This window comes from Vipera ursinii (genome assembly GCF_947247035.1).
Source record: "Vipera ursinii genome assembly, chromosome: 1".
NCBI classification, from domain to species: domain Eukaryota; kingdom Metazoa; phylum Chordata; class Lepidosauria; order Squamata; family Viperidae; genus Vipera; species Vipera ursinii.
The window spans coordinates 337,040,206-337,061,638 of NC_139512.1; the positions used below are offsets into that span (position 1 = coordinate 337,040,206).

Here is a 21,433-nt window from a genome sequence, read left to right on the forward strand (position 1 = left end):
ACCGGTTTGCTCTTTTGGTCAATGAGAACCCACTCCTGCTTCCCACCGAAGAAAACCAGGATCTGGGCACCTGCAAGGGCCAAACCAGGTTATCACAGCAGGCTATTTTGTTTTTTGAACCTAGCCATCAAAAATAAAAACAATTCAGCATCAATGCTAGAAAACTAGTGACTTTAAATTTGCATGCATTTAAATGAATGAACATACACTTGAGAAATGGCCTTCTCTTGTTCCCTTTTTCTTGGGAGCTGAAATAAGATTTGAGCGGAAATTTTCAAGCAAATGTTGATAACTCAAACATCCTTGTAAATGCTGGCACAAATGTTCTCCTAATGCAATGCCCTCTTCCTCTATTCTTTCATTTTTGTAATTAAGCAATGGAGGCAAATTCATGAGTGAGGTGTCTCAACGTTGGCTGTAAGACATGAGAGCATAAAGCAGATCTTCTCATTTCAGAGGCAGTATACCTTTAAGAAATACTTGCTGGGAGCACACTACTGAAAGAGATGCTCCATTTGTAGGCTTTCCCCGAGCCTTCTGATTGGCTGCGACCGTTACAAAGAAAATGCCAGACTAGATACATTGGGCCTTGAGTGTGACCCATCCACATGAATTATAGATGCTCCTGGACTTAAAGGATACAAGGAAAAAAACTAACTGTGAAATGTTAAACTTGACCATTGAATACTTCAAACAAAACTTGGCTCACGTTTTCTGGCAAAAGGTACTTTTTATATTAAAACCCAGAGTTTGGAGTTCCTTTCCCACTTGAATTTTGGAGTTTGAAATTTCAGGCTGGGTTGGTGCAATGTTTTATTTTAGCTGTCCAGCATCTTACCTCTAAAGAGACAGGAAGGTGGGGAATTCTCAGGAGTGGATTGCATTACATTACATTGCCTCAAATACCAACAATCTTTGTTCACCCTGCTGTCTGGGTTTTGTAGCTGGTCCTTGCTGAAGAAAATACGTTATTGTACTGGCTGGCTGGTGAATCTAATGGTGAAAATATAAAAGACCGGAGTTGAACTGGGGGGTCATTCTAGCTTAGGGGAGAAATCGGAGAACCGCTTTCCAAGTCTAATTGGGGGCAGGATAGGATAGGGTTTCAGTTCTTGAAGGTCCTGAGTAAACGCTGGCAGCATATCTAACCAGGAGCAGAGATTATTTCCCTTCATTGTGATAACCCTCCTGGTCCTCCTTATAACTCCCAACGTCCACCCTGTCCTCCAGTTCCCATGATGACTGCTATGAAGGAAACTCAGGCCTGACCCCACCCGCAGCTGTCCTTTGTGAGTTAGGAAATGCCCTGTTGTTCGGTGGCAGGAAAAAATAAGGTTCTTGTTTAGATTTCGACCTCCTCCACTGCTCTTTAAAAAAAAAATCAAGTTTGAACACTGAAATGCCACAATGGGAAACGGTGGCAGCAGCTCTTCTTAAGACGCTGCCCCATTGCAACAGAGTTTCCTGCCTTCTAGTCTAGTATCAAGATGAGGGGCTCAGATTTGCGACCCTGGCTTTGAAAAGAGTGCCCAATGGGTCCTTCCTGATACAATTCCCACCCCCCTAAAACCAGCTGCAGGATGGCTTCAGTTGCAGGATGTCATTACCCACTGAGGCAGGAAGTAGCCATTCCTCACTTGGTGAGCCTGGGCAATATTGTCTGCTGCTTCTGGCTCACAATCACATCTTTCACACTTTCTAGTCGTAAGCCACGCAAAATCCCTTTTTCTACTGCAGACTTTCCCAAGCCTGGCAACTTTTAAGTCGTGCCACTTTAACCTTAAGCATGGCTGGCTGGGGAATTCTGGGAGTTGAAGTCCGCACGTCTTAAAGTTGCCAGGGTTGGGAAATCCTGCTCTAATGGGAATGGCACAGATGGCTGCCACGACCCTATGCTAGCTCAGCTGCCCTTCCCTAAATGGGTGCCCTACTATGGGTCTTCACAAACTCAGCCTTGCTGGAGCTGAAATAAAATCTCATTGCACAAACGTGAACTGCAAAGAACTTTTGAGATTGGAAAGTGACATTTCAAGGCTTGGGAATTTTGTTGTTGTTTTTTAATTCAGTTTTGTAGAGAAGTGTTGAAAACAACCGTGAACTCAGGCTGAAGAAGGTAATTTATTTTCTGGCCGGCTCTGAGGAGGTCAGAGGGCCAGGTCTGCCTGTTGGGAATTGGCCCCCTTCTATCCCTGGCAGGGAAATAATAACAATACTATATTATCCACCACTTGGAAGGCTACTGCAAAGAGGAAAAGCCAAAGCAGTGACTCATTCAAAGGTACTGTGGGCAGCCTCCACAGAGGCGATGATAAAAAGTGATGCATTGTACGTTCTAATCAAGAAGAGCTTTGCTGTAGACCAGATAGGTAGCAAATGGCATGCCCAGCCACGTTGCATTTATTCTGCCTTCGCTTTCAATGGGATCTTGGCATGGCTAACTTCACCTGCATTGTACCCTCTAAGTCCAATCACACTTATAATTGCTTGAGGGGAAGGGATTAATATTAGGAGAAACGTTTTTTCCCCCCAGTTCAAATCTCCCTCCCTGCTATCCCCAGAATTTCATCCTTCAGTTTTTTAGCAAGCACATTGATTCAAGAGAAAAGTTTGCTTGAAAATATTTCCTTGCTCCCTCCCCCACCCATCCTGGAAGGCATGTCCCCCATAGAGCATGCCTCATCTCTCCCGTTTATGCATACCCTGTTGAGACCGTGTGCCTATGCTGGTACTAACCCATTCTCTAGCCGTGGCATAAACTTTGGGCTAAAATGTTCTACCCTGTGCTTTGCAACCTCAACCCCCCCATCACATCAATAGACCCCCTCCCCCACTTCATCTGCAGACCCCCCTGCCCCAATAGAAAAAAATGAATAGGAAGCGGAGGGGGGGGCAATTCAGCTCCAAAAACTGCCCCCTCTAAGCAGTTGGCCAACCCTTCCTTTCTCGACCCCTGGAAATGTGCTGTGCTCTATTCCCTCCCCCACCCCCACCCGTCCCCCACCATGGATGTTCTCTTCCTACTTGCTACTGAAATGGAGTCCCTTGTGCGATAGAGAAGATCAGCCGGCCGACTGCCTGGAGGGGGTTAGAGATAGCCCTGCCTGAAATTGATCACACCCAGCATCCAGAAAAGCAACAAGCAGTTTGCAAGAGGTTTTTCCCCCACCTAACTCGAGAGATAGGCGTAATGAGTGCATGATGGTGAATTCAGGCTCCCGAAAAAGAAGGGGGGGGGGAAGAAGCGACATAACTTTCCTTATTTCTCAAGTGGGAAAGGGGGAGGCAGGGCACAACTCCCTGCGGTCTTGGCCACCTATACATTTAGTAACACTGGATCAACCCAGCCAGCCAAACTGCCTGGGGAGGTGGGGGATGGCGAGGGGAGGAGTGGAGATGGAATCTAAATTATTTTGGCAGCCAGAGAGAAAAGGGAGCCAGCTCTCTGCCATATGCCCACCCTCAACTCCCACCAAGTCTGGGAAGGTGGAGTTCTTGGCAGGCTGGCATCACACCTCAGACTCTGGCCCATTGTAGCTGGTGTCAGAGGCTCTGGTCAAAATGTCCCGTTGGCGCTGTTGCAGCTACCGGTGTGGGGGCTCTTTCTTCTTCTGCTGGTGAGGCAGGTGGGTCTGGGGCAAGTGGATGTGCCCAATCAGACTCAAGGGAGAGCTCACAAAGTTAGCGGTGGAGTGCGAAGTGGCCAGAGTGGGCAGGCAGCACTTTTGAGGGGCTGCCGTCATGGGGATGGGGAGCACAGCCTCCGATGGAATCAAGAATGCCGGTGCCAAGCGGAGCTGGAAGACCTTAGGAGGTGGCCCATTATTCTGAGCCGGGGCCGCTTGAGCCGAAGGTGGAGGAGGAGTTGGAAGTGCTGGGGAGACCGCAGGCTGTTCCTCTTCACAGCTCGGGCTTGGCTTTTCAGGAGTTTTTGTCTTCTCCACCTTCAGGATCTCTTGCAGCTTCTCCAGCTGGGTGCGACGAAGATGGGAGAGCATGCGGCTGTGCTGGAAAGACTCCACAAAAGTCTCGATGGGCAGATCCCAACACAGGAACTGCTCCATCTGTTCCTGTGGACAAAGAACGGAAGATGAAACTGCCATTTGGGATAGTTGGGTGTTCCAAGCCAATTTCAACAACCAGCTCCTCCCAATGGGTTTTTCCGCTGAGCTGCAGACCAACATGGTGCTTGTTCCCATTCCGTTTACAAAACTAAGCCAAGTGGAAGTTTAATCTTTACTTAGTGCAGAAACATAGAAAACCGACAGCAGAAAAAGATCTAGTGGTCTATTAAATCTGACCTTTGAGGTTTTTTTTTAAAATTATGCTTATTTATTTATTCATTTTAATTTTTGTCAGATGACGGACGTATATTTATCCCAAGCATGTTTAAACTCAGATGATTGACCCACTACCTTGGCTGGGAGTTAGTTCCAAACTTCCACTCTCCTTTTTTGTGAAGTAATACTTTCTAACATTATTTTTGAACTTCCCTCCCGTCAATTTGAGGTAATGACCTGGGTTCTTGATTTTTTTTTGCTTTAATATTGAAAATTCTAGAACCTTCTAGAACCTTCTTCATGCCCTGAATATGTTTTAAAGGTTTTAATCATACCTCCCCCTTTCCCTTCTGTTCTCCTGGCAGTACATATTCAGTTCCTCCTATCTCTTCCGATATGTTTTGTCTCTCAGACCTTGCACTTTTTTCTTGCCCACCTCTAGACTCACTCAATCTTATATCTTTTTTTAAGTGAGGCCTCCAGAAGTGGTCACAGTATTCCAAATGAGGGTCTGACTAAAGCCTTATGTAACAGTGGTGATGGTACAGTGAATTTAAAAGCAGAAATGAGCTTAGGAATTGCAAGGCAGGGTCTGTGTTCTTTCCTATAGTATTTTGCTTATATCCCATCAGGCTCTTCATAGAGACCTGAAATGGACATTTTTCCTCCGTTTGTATCTAGATCATTTCCTATTCCTTTGGTGCTTGCTGTGATTATAGAAAGACATTCCAAACTTATTTCTGCTATTTCTGGGAGCTTTCTAAATCTCTTGTCGGCTCAGTTTTGCTGAAAATGTACTACAATGTTCAGTGTAATTTAAATTTTGGGTCCATTGCTTAGAAATGTAGCTTCACATACCTTGCTTATAAGTATAGGCTAGATTCTCTTGCCCTCCTTCTCTCTGGTTGTATTTTTAAGCAGCTCCAGTAAAGACAACCAATACATACAATGATTAAGAGTGTTGACTAATGATTAAGAGTGTTGGGTTCAGACTGAGAAGATTCCAGCCAGAGCCATGAAAGCTCAGTGGATAACTTTGAGTTGGTCACTCCTAGCACTCCTAACATTTTTATTGTTGGAGAAACTGGAGAAAGGAGTGTAATGGAGGGCACTATAAGCCTGCGGAGGACAGGTGATTCAATGGTATGTGAGAATGGTCTCTGGGACATGGGTGGACTGAAAGATATGCTGCCTAGGGAGCAATTAGATAACAGGGGAGGGAGTCTACAGCTGCATAACAGGCAGAGAAAGAAACTCAAAAAGGAGCCTCCCTAACTTATCAGGTTGGAAAAAGAAACCATAGGAGATTTGTTCTTTCAGACATGCAAGATTCTCGCAAGTTAATGTAACCTTACAATGAAGCCGAATTAGCTCATTTTGTTGTGGTCCTTCTCTAGTCAACCTGGGAAGGCTGACAGGTGGGATATAAATCTAGAAAATCACCACATGAAAAACCAGTACATGTGTTTATACAACATACTAAGTTTAGCCACTGACCTTAGTTTTTAGGGTGCTGTGTGAATCTAGCTTGTTTAGTTAGTTTATTGTTTAATTTAATTTGATTTAATTCATTTATTTACCTCATTTCTAACTTCAAATGACTTGGAAAGTTCACAATGTAATAAAAAGAATAAAATATAATACCAGTCAAAAACAAACCAGTGAAAACAAAGATGGTAAATCTGCCCTATATCAAATTCACAAGGAGTCCAATTACCATAGTCCGTGTGTGTGTGTGTGTGTGTGTGTGTGTGTGTGTGTGTGTGTGTGTGAGAGAGAGAGAGAGAGAGAGAGAGAGAGAGAGAGAGAGAGAGAGAGAGAAAGAAAGAAAGAAAATGGCCCTTTTATGACTTGTGGACTTCAACTCCCAGAATTCCTGAGCCAGCCATGGCACCCTCCATGGAAGTTGAAGTCCACAAGTCACAAAGGGGCCATCATTCCCCACCTCTGCCCTAGCCCAAACTCTAGGAGAAGAGCCAGGTCTACAAGGCCCTCTACAATGCTATCATAGTTTAATGTTTTGTGCAAATCCAGAACATGAGTTAATTCATTAATCAAATTAATTGCACTGTGTGAATGCAGCTCCTGGCACAATCTTATAGGGAACTGCTAATGTATTGGCTCAAAAGGTGATTAAGGAAAGTTGCAAACTCCACGGCTACATTCAGAATTTGCCATAGGAATAAATGGAGGAGAATGAGACCTGGGACAAGAATACAAACATTGACCCCATTTCCTTCAGTTGTTCTGAGCTACAATTTCTATAACATTGCTATGCCAATGGGTGCTAATGGGAGCTGGAGCCAAAACAGTTGGAAAGCCCCACGCTGCCTATCTCATTTAAGAATGGAAAGCAGTTCTTTCCTAGACATTCAAATCAGCACAAATGGAACTAGCATAATTGACATCTGGGTTCCCTCTATTTTCTTAGCCCCTTGACCATATTCTTTTGCAGGCAAAGATGTAAAGCACCCTACAAACACTTGTGTGTACCTAGACATACACTGCATACACTGCATTTAACAGCCATGTATACTGTATCTGGGGCTTAGACTGCTAATCCAACAGTGACATTTGCAAAAGGTTTCTTGGTCATCTCTTAATGGAAAAGAAGCTGTTCCAGTCAAAAGCTCTACAGGTAGTCCTTGACCTAAGACCATAATAAATCTGTTGTTAAGCAGTACGTTTGTTAAGTGAGGCACCCAGCAACAGCATCCAATTTTATAACCTTTTTTTGCCACTGTTCTTAAGCAAATTGCCCCCAGTCATTAAGTGGGACATCATGTGACTGTGACTTGTGACCTTCCCCGCTGGCTTCCCTATTACTCTGCTTGCCAGAAGCCCTCTGAGAAGGTCATAAAAGCCAATCATGTGGCCCGCAGGAGGCTGCAATTGTCATAAGTGTGAGCTGGTTGCCAAGCATCCGTATCGAGATTGTATGACCGTGTGTGACAGTCGTAAGAGCAAAGTATAGTCATAAGTCACCTTTCTAACACCGTCATAAATCTGAATGGTTGCTAAACAAATGGTCACAAATAGAGGACTATTTGCATGGTATTCTTTTGTCTCATTCCAAATTCATTATAAGAAGGGCAGCTCGGGTGGCTGCAGTACTAAGAGCTCTGCTACTCCTGCAAGGAGAGACTCTAAAAACTCTGGCTATCAGCAGATGGCAGCAGTCAGCTAACTCTGACTGATCTGGAAAGTTAAGTTAGAACACAGAATTGGAAGGGACCTTGGAGGTCTTCAAGCCCAACCCCAAGCATCAGCCTTTGTTAACACTTGGATGAGGGACCTCCTGGAATTCCAGAGCTTAGACTAGACAGAAAAGTTTTTTTTTTGGGGGGGGGCGGGAATCCTAGAAGTAGGCAATGGTGATCCTGGACGTGTCCATGGTGTCACCAGATTTGAGCTTGATGCGAAGGAGGCTTTTTAAAATATATATAAATGCTGTAGGGACCTATATGTCCCTACAACATCATGCCTCACCTCCACTCCAAATGTCTTGCTCTCTCTCCCAAGGAGGGGATGACATTCCATAGCTTGAGTACCACTGAAACAGTCCAACATATTTAATTTGATATTTGTTGTTGATACGATAATAGCAATAACATAAAGGAAGGGTTCGCACAACACACTGAACCTGGTTGCTCAACCTATTTTTTTTAAAATTTGCACAATACATTGAACCTAAACTAACCAAACAGGTTGAGTGCTCAGCTAAGAGATAAAAACAAAAAGTGCTAATGTTAACCTTACACGTTTGGTATGTTGTGGGAATGCAGTCACTAGGTCTTTCATTGGCCTAGTTCAGTGTGTTGTGTGTCTGCAACTCTAGCCAAACGGATAGTTTGTGACAGCTAAAAAGGTGGTTCAAAGCTCCATACTGGCCACAAGCCAAGTCTTGAGAGATGCAGCTTGGAAAAGCCGTATCACTTGCACATCCTTGAAGCCCAAAGTTCAGGTAACAAACAGGCCCCCCTTCTCAAGCTTAGACAGAAGCAGAGGAAAATTCTCTCGCTTTCCTTCCTTGTCCGTCACACTTGTGCCTTTCCTGGCACAGGCTGGAACAGGTTTGGGAAGCTGACCTTCGACGGGATGGCATGGAGAAAGGTGGCCTGGAGTCACTTTCCTCTTATCTCTATGTGGGCAGACGATTGAAAGGAAGACACGTATTCCTTTTACATATTAAAAAAAGAGGATTTCTGGGAGCAGCCCTGGGGAAGCCAGCCTAGCTTGTTCCTCATGACTCACCTCTACTTTGGCCTCTACGTTCTCCAGTTCAGCCTGTAGCCTGCTCAGGGCGTTCTCTGGAGTCCACTTTGCCATACACGCACCTGTTAGACAAAGGGCAAGTTCAGCTTTAACATCCACAGGTCAGCCAGCTGTGTTGTAATCCTTGCACCATGGCAGTGAGGAATGCCAGAGTGTGCTCCCTAATCTTTGCAAGAAGAATAAAATCCCAGGTTGCCAACTCCAAAGGAGAGACTATAATGGCACCTTCAACTTCTGTCTTCTCTTTCTCCTGTTGAAGGGGACTAGAAGCCAACGTTCTATAGGGACTGATTCAGGGATGAGGCATTTAGCTTTGAGGAAAGATGGCCAAGGAAGGATAGAATAGCAGTCACCAGGTACTTGGAGGGTTATTGTAAGAAGAAGGTCAAGCCTGCTGTCTCTCATTCCATACTGGAGGATGTGGGATGCAGTAATGGATGAAGTTACAGGAGGGCCTGATTTAATGTTAGATAACAACCCCCCCGCCCCCCATCATGTATTTGAAATGGGTGCCCATATGAACCAAATCAAATCTAAATCAAATCCAAATAATCCAAATCAAATCAAATCAAATCAGAATGTGTCTTCAAAAAGCCAAGATGATGAGTGTGATTGTACAATGGAAGCTTCTTATGTGTGTCACATATAAAAAAGAGGTGGGACTTCAATTAGTTAGTTCATAACCACCATCTTGAACATTTTGGAACACTCTCCCCCACCCCAATGTACCAGCACTAAGATCTATATGGTCCCTTTCAACTTCAAAATTCACGATTCAGTTGGAGCTTATAACAGGTTGGCCCTTGTGTTCACAAATGATCAAAGAATTAGAGGCATTTGCTTACGTACAGTATTTATATACTGCTGATTCTCCATGGATTTCTGGAGGTTCACAAAAATTGAACACTAAAACAATGAAAATCGGTAACCCAATTACATAAACTATCTCAGCTTCGGTATTGATTGATCACACCCAATCTTTAAAAATTGCAAATTAACTAAAACTATTAAGAGCTCTACAGAAAAACTCTGCTTTGAATTTCTACAGGAGGGTGCCAGTTGGTTCTCCAGGGATAAACTGTTCTGTAGGGATGGAACATCAAATGAAAAACTCTGAATTTTTTTGGTCCCTCCCAAAAATCACTCAAGAGGGATAGAATCTCGAATTCTCAACTTGTCAGTAACACACCAGCTAGGTTGTTCCCATGCAATGCCGGTAGTCCAAGAAGTAACTCAGTGCTGTGCCATTTGTAGTTTAAAATCAGTACAGGCAGTCCCCGACTTATGACCACAATTGAGCCCAAATTTTCTGTTGCTATATGGTCCCTTTCAACTTCAAAATTCATGATTCAGTCGGAGCTTGTAAAAGAATTGTAGGGTGGCTTCAGGTTGGCCCTTGTGTTCACAAACAAGACATTTGTTAAGTGAGTTTTGCCTCAGTTAATGACCTTTCTTGCCACATTTGTTAAATGAATCACTTCAGTTGTTAAGTTAGTAACACAGTTGTTAAGTGAATCTGGCTTCCCCACTGACTTTGCTGGTCAGAAGGTCCCAAAGGGGGATCACATAATCCTGGAACACTGTGACCGTCATAAACATGAGTCAGCTGCCAAGTATTCTGAATTTTGGTCAAGCCAAAATGGGGAAGCTGCAACAGTCATAAGTATGGAAAACTAGTCAAAGTGCCATTGTAACTTCAAATGGTCACTAAACGAACAGTTGTAACTTGAGGACTACCTGTACTTTAAATTGTACTTACTAGCCTGTCAAAAGCCTATGCAATGACTGTGGAATGGATAGGGATGACACTAATGGCTTTGGGTAGCTGTGTCTGCACCAGCATCAATTTATCAATGTTCTTCAAAGGCAGGTTAAAATTGGGTCTACAGGTAATCTTTGACTTGCAACCACAATTGGGACAAGAAAATTTGTCATTAAGCCAGGTGCTTGTTAACTGAAACACCACATGACCACACCTGATTTTTTTCCTGCTATGATCATTAATCACTGTGGTCATTAAGCAAGACACCACATGACCTGACTTGTGACCTTCCCTGTGGGCGTCTCCAGTGACTTTGCTTGTTGGAAGTCTGCTGTGAAGATCCCAAATGGGGATCCCATGGCTGCAGAATGCTGCAACTGCAATAAGTTTAGGGCTGGCTTGGACTCCAACTGGGCAGTATCTGACAAGGGGGAAGCGATGGGTTTGGCCAATAATATTTGGGAAGAGTTTGATCCTGTGACTCTGGATGAAGTGGACAGGATCATGGGGAAATTAAGTGCCACCATGTGTTTGTTGGACCTGTGTCCCTCCTGGCTGGTTTATGTGGCTCGGGAGGTTACACAAGGCTGGCTCCTGGCAGTTATTAATGCTTCCTTGAGTGAGGGGTGCTTCCCTGCCGCCTTGAAAGAGGCGGTGGTAAGGCCCCTCCTCAAGAAACCTGCCTTGGATCCAGCTATTTTAAATAGCTTTCGTCCTGTCTCCAACCTTCGCCTCCTTGCGAAGGTTGTTGAGAGTGTGGTGGCACGGCAGCTCCCTTTGGTCCTGGAGGAAACTGAGTATCTGGATCCGTACCAATCGGGTTTCAGGTCCGGGTACAGCACGGAGACGGCATTGGTCACGCTGGTGGATGATCTCTGGTGGGCCCGAGACAGGGGTTATTCCTCTGTCCTGGTCCTATTAGACCTCTCAGCGGCTTTTGATACCATCAACCATGGTATCTTGCTGCGACGTCTTGAGGGGTTGGGAGTGGGAGGCACTGTTTTACGGTGGTTCTCCTCCTACCTCTCGGGCCGTTCGCAGACGGTGTTGGCAGGAGGGCAGAGGTCAACCCCGAAGCCCCTTGATTGTGGGGTGCCTCAGGGGTCGGTACTCTCGCCCCTCCTGTTCAACATCTATATGAAGCCGCTGGGTGAGATCATCCGTGGTTTCGGGGTGAGGTATCATCAATATGCTGATGATACCCAGCTTTTTATCTCCATCTCGAACCAACCCAGCGATGCACTCGATGTGATGTCCCGTTGCCTGGAAGCGGTACGGATTTGGATGGGGAAGAACAGGCTCCAACTCAACCTGGCCAAGACTGAGTGGCTTTACGTACCGGCATCTCGACTTGTCCAAGAGGTTCCATCTTTGGTTATGGGAGGAGAGGTGTTACCTCCCGTTGATAGGGCACGCAATTTAGGCATCCTCCTGGACTCACGACTCAGTTTTGAAGATCATATTGGAGTCGTGGCCAGGGGGGCATTTGCCCAGGTTCGCCTGGTGCGCCCCTATCTGGACCGAGATGCCCTACGTATGGTCACTCATGCACTCGTTACCTCCCAGATAGATTACTGCAATGCTCTCTACATGGGGCTGCCCTTGAAGACCACCCGGAGGGTCCAACTGGTGCAGAATGCGGCTGCGCGGGTAGTGATGGGAGCATCCTGATACTCCCATATTACACCCCTCCTGCGTGAGCTGCATTGGTTACCGGTTGTCTTCCAGGTGAGATTTAAGGTGCTGGTACTTACCTTTAAAGCCCTACATGGCCTAGGCCCGGGATATTTGCAGGACCGTCTGCTGCCGGGAACGATCTCCCATCGCCCAGTACGCTCACACAGAGAGGGCCTCCTCAGGGTGCCATCGGCTAGCCCAGGGGTCGGCAACCTCGGCTCTTTTATGACTCGTGGACTTCAACTCCCAGAATTCCTGAGCCAGCTATGCTGGCTCAGGAATTCTGGGAGTTGAAGTCCACGAGTCATAAAAGAGCCGAGGTTGCCGACCCCTGGGCTAGACAATGTCGGCTGGCGACCCCCAGGGGGAGGGCCTTCTCTGTGGGAGTGCCAGCCCTGTGGAACCAACTCCCCCTTGAGCTCCGGATGGCCCCGGATCTCCGTCCTTTCGCTGCAGCCTTAAAACTTTCCTTTTTCATCAGGCTGACCTGGACCGACGACAGGGTTTTTAAAATGTTTTAATTTTTAATTGTTTAACTTATTTATTGGGGCTGTTTATTTAATTTCTTTTAACTTTTGTATTGTTGTTTTTATTGTTGTTAGCTGCCCTGAGTTCTTCGGAAGATAGGGTGGCATATAAGTCCCAAAAATAAATAAATAAATAAATAAATAAATAAATAAATAAATAAATAAATAAATAAATAAATAAGTAAGTAAGTGCAAGCAGCCAAGCGCCCAGATGGCAACAGCATTGATAGCAATAGCACCTAGACTTATATGCCATTTTGCAGTGCTTTACAGCCCTCTCTAAGCAGTTTACAGTGTCAGCATATTGTCCCCAACAATCTGGGTCCTTGTTTTACTGATCTCAGAAGGATGGACGGCTGGCGACTGCATGACAGGGACGCTGTGATAGTCATAAGTGCAAGGAGCAGTCATAAGTCATTTTTTTCAGCGCTGTTCTAACTTCAAATGATTACTAAGCAAAGGGTCGTAAGTCAAGGACTACCTATGTACCTTCTGGAAATAAGGTGCCCCTTATCTCCAGAGGGATTGGGGTCTCAGCAGGTGGCTCACTTCTGATCTCCTTCCACATACCCATCTTGTTTCCCAGGATCTAAATCAGGGGTGTCCAACCTTGGCAACTTGGCAAAGACCTGTGGACTTCAAATCCCAGAATTCCCCAGCCAGCCATCTGGATCTAGATTGTATTGAGGCTAGGTTTACATCGATGCTTATCTAATCCAGTTAAATATATAATGCCTGTATCAGTGTAGCAGGTGACACTTGAGGAATTTTAACTTTGATTTGTTTGTCATGGTTAAGCATCTTATGCATGACACTAGTCAGTGTGATTAAATTGTGGTTTGGTAGGCAGTAGAAAGTCAGTAAATGGGTTAACCATTTTAAGCATAGCTGCGACCAATACCAGCAAAGGCAACCACTACAGAACTCCTTTTCCTTAGAATGCCAGGAGATACTCAAGACAAATCTTGATTGGTTTTAAACATAATTTACTGAATAAACCACAACTGACATCCTGCACACCTGGCTGTACACTATGGTTTACAAACCGAAATAATAACAAATACAAGTAGTTCTTGACTTATGGCCACAACTGAGCCCAAAGTTTCTGTTAAGTGAAACATGTTAAGTGAATTTTGCTCCATTTTATGACCTTTCTTGCCACAGGTGTTAAGTGAATCACTGCAGCTGATAAGTTAGTAACCTGGTTGTTAAGTGAATCTGGCTTCCCCACTGACTTTGCTTGTCAGAAGGTCGCAACAGGGGATCACATGACCCTGGGACACGGCAACCGTGATAAATACATGCCAGTTGCCAAGTGTCCAAATTTTGATCACATGACCATGGAAATGCTGCAACTGTCATAAGTGTGACAGAAAAATGGTTATAAGTCACTTGGAGCTGTTGTGACTTTGAACAGTCACTGAACAGTGCTCATTTTATACCGGGATGCAAAGATGAAGCTGAGCATCCTCCATTCTACTTACTGATTCCTAACTAGTTTTCAGTTTTCAGGATTTTTTTCCTATAGATTAATTTACTGTAGATGGGAGTGAAGTGGCTCATGGGGTTAGGACACTAGGCTGCTGATAGGTAGGCTTGCGTTTGAGACCCACTGCTGCTGCAATTGGGAACCAGTTGCAAAGCCTCTGAATTTTGATCACAGGGTCATAGGGAATGCTGCAAAGGTCATAACTGTGAAAAAACAGTCATAAGACACATTTTTCAGGGCCATTGTAACTTTGAATGGACACTAAACAAACTGTTGTAAGTGGAGGACTACCTGTACAAGTAAACAAACCACATTATTGGGTTAGGGACAATTCTAAATCTGGTTTCTACATAATGCTGGGACAATGGGAGGAAAGCTTCCCCATTTTGTTCCTTGCCTTTCATTAGATTTCTCTTCTCTGTGATTGGGGAAACATGCAGAGTGACAGCTGTATCTCATGTGTCAAACATCCCTCCTGTTATAGGGCTGAGAGAGGAGGAAAGGTGGGGTTTTTTTTCTTTTAATCTGTCTCTTTCTTTCTCCAACTCCAGGGAGGGTTTAGACTTTATAAAGCAGGGTGATCGTCTCCCCAAATATCACATACAGGTAGACCTCCATTTATGACCAGAATTGAGCCCAAATTTCCGTTGCTAAGCAAAAAAAAAAGTGAAGTGAATTCTGCTCCATATTATAATTTTTTTTGCCAATGTTGTTAAGTGAAACATGCTGTTAGGCAAATCTGGCTTCTCCCATTCTTTGTCAGAAGCCAACTGGGAAGGTTACAAAGGGTGATCACATAACCTCAGGACAGTGCAATTATCATAAATACATGCCAGTTTCCAAGCCCCTGTATTTTAATCGTGGGAATGCAGCAATGGTTGCAAGTGTGAAAACTGGTCTTGTCCCTTTTTTCAGTGTTGTACCTTCAAATGGACACTAAATGAATGGTTGTAAGTTGAGAACTACCTGTACTGAACTCAAGTTGAAATCTGTAATCCAAACACGTCTCAGCTCACTAAAATTACATATATCTCATTCACGTGTTGCATTTACAGTGGGAGAAATGCTTCATTGTCCAAAGCAGCTGAGGAATTCTGGGAGTTGAAGTTCACACCATTTAAAATTGCTAAATTTGAGAAACACTTTTCCAGAGCAAAGAAACACTTTCAGTATAAAGTTGTAGAACCCTCACTTTTCATGTTCCTCCATCTATTCATCTTTCCAGTTGTGCCCAGGGAAGTAGGGAAAGGGGATCTACATATTTGTAGTAAACTGAAATTTGATAAAACCAACTGTGATCATAGACCAGCCCCACCCATTATGAATAAGGCCAAACTTCTTTACAACGATTATCAACTGGTCTACTTTTGGAATCCTAACTTTTTAGGCATGGTTTAAAGGGAGGCAAGCTGTCATGAATGAAGTCCTTTTACTTAAAGATGCTCTCAGGCCTGCAAAAGTCCAGACCACTAACAAATGTATTGCCCTCTGCTGATCATCTAGAACAGTTTCTCAACTTTAGCAATGTTAAGATTGGTGGACTTCAACTCCCAGAATTCCCAGGCCAAGCAATCGATGTTGAGAAACACTGATGATCCACATTAAGGCAGTCCAGATCTAATAGTACTCTGGGAGAAGGTGGGGTGGGGGAGAAAGGAAGACACCAACGGTTGCTCACCCAAGCGCTGCTGTTTGTCATGACAGGTTTCCCGTAGCTCCTGCAACTCCTGGTATTTGATGGCGAGCGAAGCTTTGCCGTTCTCTAGCCGAGGCTGCAAGCCCAAATTTTGCTTGGCAAGGTTATAGTTGGAAGCCAGGTGCACCTCCCGCTCCAGCTGCAGGTTCTGGAACTGAAAAGACACATATTTAATGAGGGTCTGGGTCAGGCCAAAAGGTCTCTGTCTGATTATCTGTTCGGCTTGTCAGAGGTTGTTTTGGTTATCCTGAGCATACAGTGCAGTGTTTTCCCATGAATGCATGGAGAATAAGATTTGGACTTATCACCCAAACAGGGAAAGCCACTGTCCCTGCTAAAAACAGTGCGCATGTTTAGCAACCCCCTTTGCAATCCAGTTTGATACTCTTGCTTTTTTCCCCCCAAGCTGCTGTTCTACAGATCTTTAGATCCTGGCTTCCTTCTGTAGTTTATCATCCTCATTTGAGTTACTTTTTTTTTTGCTAATCTTTGCTTTGCTGTCTGCACTCTTGTCTGGGTTGTCTGTTTATAAAGGTACAGATTTATGCACTACACCTACTGATGGTTTTGCTGGTATCCCCACCACCTCTAGCACCACCAACACCACCGTTTGAGATTCAAAATACATTTGAGCCAAAGCTGTACAGACACAGTGTTTAACAATACAATCTGAAGATACAAATTACGTTTTTGTTACGAAGTGATTTTGACTGATTCAGTACAAAACAGTAAAAGAAGCAGTTTAGAAGCACGTATAGCGCTTGACTCTTGGAGCGATATATTGTGGAGAAATAACTTCACCAAGGGAAATTCAACAGCTGTGTTCATGCAACATGCTGAAGCAAGTCATAAAAAGTCTTTCTTGATGCAGCATACAAACTTTGATAATGTTAACTAAATGAATTGTGTGGTTAGTCATGGTTCAGAGTGTTGTTCAAACTAGACAGTGGATTAACTTGGTAACCAAGTTAAAAAAACTAATGTGAATGGACCTATCAAGCTGGTCTGAATGGATGCCTAAAATATGTCTAATTATTCAGCAGCTGCTACTGCTGCCACCAATATAAATCAGGCCTAAAGAATGTTGTGCTCGGAAGTCATGGATTTTAATCTCCAGGAAATGGCCATTTTAGGAAACAGACCAACTTTCAGCTTTCTACAGTTAGGAGCTAAAATTCTTACCTATCTTAGAAGGATGTTGTACCTATGAGAAGAAAAAAACAACTCCAAAGGATTAGATAAGCGAACCATTCATACAACTTGCTGAAGAGAGTCATTTAAAATCCTGGTGGCTACATGGGCATAACTTGCAAGGTTGAGTTAATTTTAATCTTGGTTAGGGATTTTCTGTGAGATTTAATGTACTGTGCAAATCAAGAAAAGAAGTATTGATTGTGTGAATGCAATCAGTAGGCATTATGTCACACTTTCATTCTGGGAGTTCAACTAATGCTCCATATTAAAGATGTGAAGGGAAGTGGATTTTTTTCCCTACTAAATTCAAATTAATATTGGACGTTGGAGCCAGATTTTCCCCTGATTATTAAAGTTTTTAGAATTTTTCAAATACACTTTTGGCAGATGTATATTGAGGCCTCCCCTAATAACATGGGTCCTTGAGAGGCTACTCCAGTCTGCTTTTGTTCCTTCATACGAGGTTCAAGGTGTTAGTTATGACGTACAAAGCCCTTCATGGCATGGGTCCGGATTACCTACGGCAACACCTGCGAGCGGCGTCAACTTCCCTCCGTCCAGTGCGCTCCCACAGAGAGGGCCTCCTCAGGGTGCCGCCGATCAAAGAATGCCGATTGGTGACCCCCAGGGGGAGAGCGTTCTCTGTGGGCGCGCCAGACCTTTGGAACCGCTTACCGGTTGAGCTCCGGACGGCCCCCGACCTTTGCTCCTTCCGGCGTGATCTAAAAACATTCTTTTTCGAACAAGCTGGCCTGGTCTGACGGGATGGGGTTGGGTTTTTAAAATTAGTTTTTAACTTAATATGTATTGATTTTATGGGCAGGATGTTTAATGGTTTTTTAATGGTTTTTTAATTTTTGTATCTGATTTTTATTGTGTATTGCCCTGTTCACCGCCCTGAGTCCTTCGGGAGAAGGGCGGTATAGAAATCAAATTATTAAATTAAATTAAATTATTAAATACTAGCCAATTCCAAACCCTCTTCATGAAGGAAAGTATCTCAGGAGCATGGCCAGCTATTCTCTGTTACCAATTGGCATTCAATCACTGAATGTGCTTCACTGTTTCTGGCTGCAGCAAGCATAGAGCCACTGAGAAGCTGCCAAAAGGTTATTCTTCTAGAGCAGGGGTAGGCAACCTCGGCTATTTTATGACTCATGGACTTCAACTCCCAGAATTCCTGAGTCAGCATAGCTGACTCAGGAATTCTGGGAGTTGAAGTCCATGAGTCATAAAAGAGCCGAGGTTGCCTACCCCTGTTCTAGAGCTACTGCCCTTATTAGACCTCTGGGCAAACCACAATAACAGAATTGGAAGGGAGCTTGGAGGTCTTCTAGTCCAGCTCCGTACTCAAGCAAGAATGCCTATACCATGTCAGACAAATAATTGTCCAATCTCTTCTTTAAAACCTCTAGTGTTGGAGCACGCTCAACTTCTGGAGGCAAGTTGTTCCACTGATTAATTGTTCTAACTGTCAAGAAATTTCCCCTAGGTTGTTTCTCTCTTTGATTAGTTTCCATCCATTGCTTCTTGTCCTGCCTTCAGGTGCTTTGTAGAATAGGTAGATCAGGGGTCAGCAACCTCAAACAGTGAAAGAGCCACTCGGAACTGGTTCCCTCACAAAAGGAAAAACTGGGAGCCGCAAAAAATGTGTGCACATGTGCGTACATGCGCGCATGCGCAGAACAGGGTTTGACTGAAGAGTGGAGCCAAGGCGAGATATGCACCTACCCTGCATATTTGAATTGATTGTTTGAACTTTTTTAGCCCCACTTTTTTTTTTGGGACTGCACATGGCAGAGGACTGGGAGCTGCAGGAGACGGCTGAAAGAGCCGCATGGGGCTCCGGAGCCACGGGTTGCAGACCTGTGAGGTAGATACTTCCCCCTCCCTCAATTAAGCATTAGATCTTTTGGGGGAGTACAACCCTTCAAGCAAAAGTTACTATTTACTGACATGGTAAATATTTACTGACTATTTACTGACTTGGTATACCAAACTGTAAGTTCTCTATGGGAGTCTTGAAACTATGACAAACTGCCCTAAACCTAAAAGGTAACATTTTGGGGTGATCTTCTAGTAAATATGCTGTATAGTATTTGTGATTTATCTTGTACTTCACTTAAACTCATGGGGAAGACAAATGTATTTATTGGACCATCTTAGAGTTGGGGGGGGGCATTGGGGATGGTAAACTATGGGGAAAGGTCTTGACCATCTTGATGGGCAATTTTTCAGAGGTGCTGGGTTTTTGATGAGATCTAGAAACTCAGTACCCCTGTTTACACAATACGCTGTCTTGGTAACTGAATTAACCAGCCTGTTTTGCACAGGACACTGAACCATAACTCTCCAAAGAGGCTGGATTCACACAACATACTAAGCAACAAAAGACTAACCAAGATTAAAATTAATGATAATTAGCACAATGATTGAGAGCAAGCCGCTAAGTCTTCTAATTGACCCGGTTAAGGATTTTGTATAAAAGGCAGCCGGCATTGCTTCGAAAGCACACCAAAGACAAGATCTGGGAATACTCAGCTTCTCTGAACTGACAAAGCTATTGCTAAAGTGAGGCTGTTTTTCTGGCCATTGTTGGAAAGGAGGCAGAGAAGGTGCCTTTCCAAAATCAACAGCCTCAACGTCTCCTTGTGAGGATGGATGACAACATGTGTGACGTTGCAACTGTGAGACCAGGAGCAGATTCCAATGAAGGTCTGGGGGCCACAAAAAGGGGTGGGGAATTCCTGCAATTGGGGGGGGACAAGGAAGAAGTTAGCTGGATGCCAAATAAATAATGGAAAGAAGGGGGGGAGGTTTTGCTTTGTTTCCACGCCTGTCGAAAGGGAAAAATCATACGCCATTTATGATGAAAATGCCTGACATGCTGTGGCACTTAATTCGGCAACCTTTCTCTATTACCCAGCACAAGACATGTTGCCTGCCTGGCTAGACAGTCAACACCCCCCACCCCCAACCCCCGCCCGTGTTTCCATGGCTGGGTCAATGAGGCTTTGCTGGATCTCGGAAAAGAAATCTCTTTCTTTTCAGCACCGAGAAACAAAAAGAAACAAAACAGGGGTCTGTGGTCACCATTGTGGCTGATTTTCGCTAGAGAAAGAGAGGGAAGGGAGGGTCTAGTCCAGGATGGGTCTACTCTGCCAAGACAAAAGCAATGAGGCCTTGGGACCATTCCCCCACCCTTGCAAACCATCACACCCACTCCCTCCCTGGATGACTCCATCTCCAGGACCCCAAACAGACAGAGGCTTCTCAGCATTTCTTCCAGCATAATAAATGGGGTGTATTTCAAAGAGTGTTGTGGTGGTGGTGGTGGGGGGGAAAGACTGCTTTTCAGGGAAAGGAGGGGGCTGAGTGACAGGTGGGTGGAGAAGACCAAAATCCGACAACAGTCCACAAAGGGGCCTATAGCATCTCTGGGGGCTGGAGAGGTGGAACCAGAGTAGCAGAACCCCTCAGTTCAAACTGGATCCCAGGGGCAGCTTTCAGAGGTGGGACAGGGAGATACGGGGTGCCTTTTAATCCCTGGAGCTAGCAGAAGGGGATGAGAAGGGGATAGATCTTCCAAGGGCATATCTAACAAGAGGGCCTCCCCACCTGGGGCCCGGCTATCATCTTTTGAGTCTTGTGCATTTGGGCCAACAGCTTCGGTGAAAAGGCCGAAGGTCTGGGCATTGTTCCTGGCACCAAGCATAGGCCTGGCTGGACTGGCACTAGCCCCCTCCCGTACCAGACTCCCAGCCCCCTGGCAACCAGAGCTGCCTTTGCTGCAAAAGGGGTCGGGTGGCACAGCCCCAGGGGCGCCACGGGCAGTCTCGGCGGGCATCGCTGCTCCTTTGGATGCTCGGATTATTTTCCAAGGGGGCAGGGGCGGTCTTTGTATTTGGATGGAGAGGGATGGCCGCTGGGCTCGGAGTAACGCGAGCCGCGGGTGCGTGCGGCCGAAGACCCCGCTGGAAAGCAGGATACCACCCTCCCACCCCCATCTTTCTCCCCTCCGGAGGGCCCGATCCTCTCCTCTCCTCTCCCGGGCTTGCAACCAGGGATCCGCGGCTTTACCTTCCTGCTTAGCTTGACGATGCGCTCGAGCCAGGTTTCGTCCCGCATGAGGGCGCGGAGTTGCGCGGTGCTGAGCGCCCCGAAGCCCAGATCTACCGCCGAGGCCCGCGGGCCCCGATCGCGCTCCATGATGTGGACGGAGCAGACGGAGCGGCCGCACCTGGAGGAGCGGGATCCTGCACCTGCACCTGCACCGCCGTCGCAGAACCGCCAGAGGGCGGCCCCGCCGCTCTTAAAGGGGCCGCCTCCGCCGAGCTTCCGTTGTTTCGGCTGGGGAGGGTGGGCGCGGCAGAAAGCGGCGCAGGCGGCGGCGGCGGCGGCGGCGAAGGAGGGCGTTAATTGCACGTGCTGGGCTGCCCCCTCCTCTCAAAGGAGGAGAGCAGACAAAGGGGAGGGGGCTCTTCTGCATGGAAGGCAGATGGAGTGTCTGAGCATGTGTAAAGTACCCAGCCCGTC

General features: G+C 45.5%; 1 protein-coding gene across 1 annotated transcript; it reads right to left on the reverse strand.

The window, feature by feature from the left end:
* Window positions 1-3,558: 3,558 nt before the first annotated feature.
* VPS37D (VPS37D subunit of ESCRT-I) lies at window positions 3,559-21,106 on the reverse strand (the record flags this gene model as incomplete). Its single annotated transcript, XM_083376527.1, has 4 exons — window positions 3,559-4,067; window positions 8,532-8,614; window positions 15,686-15,857; window positions 20,978-21,106. The coding sequence occupies 4 exons, from the start codon at window positions 21,104-21,106 to the stop codon at window positions 3,582-3,584; spliced, it is 870 nt and encodes a 289-aa protein (XP_083232653.1). The 3' UTR covers window positions 3,559-3,581.
* Between the last annotated feature and the right edge of the window lie 327 nt (window positions 21,107-21,433).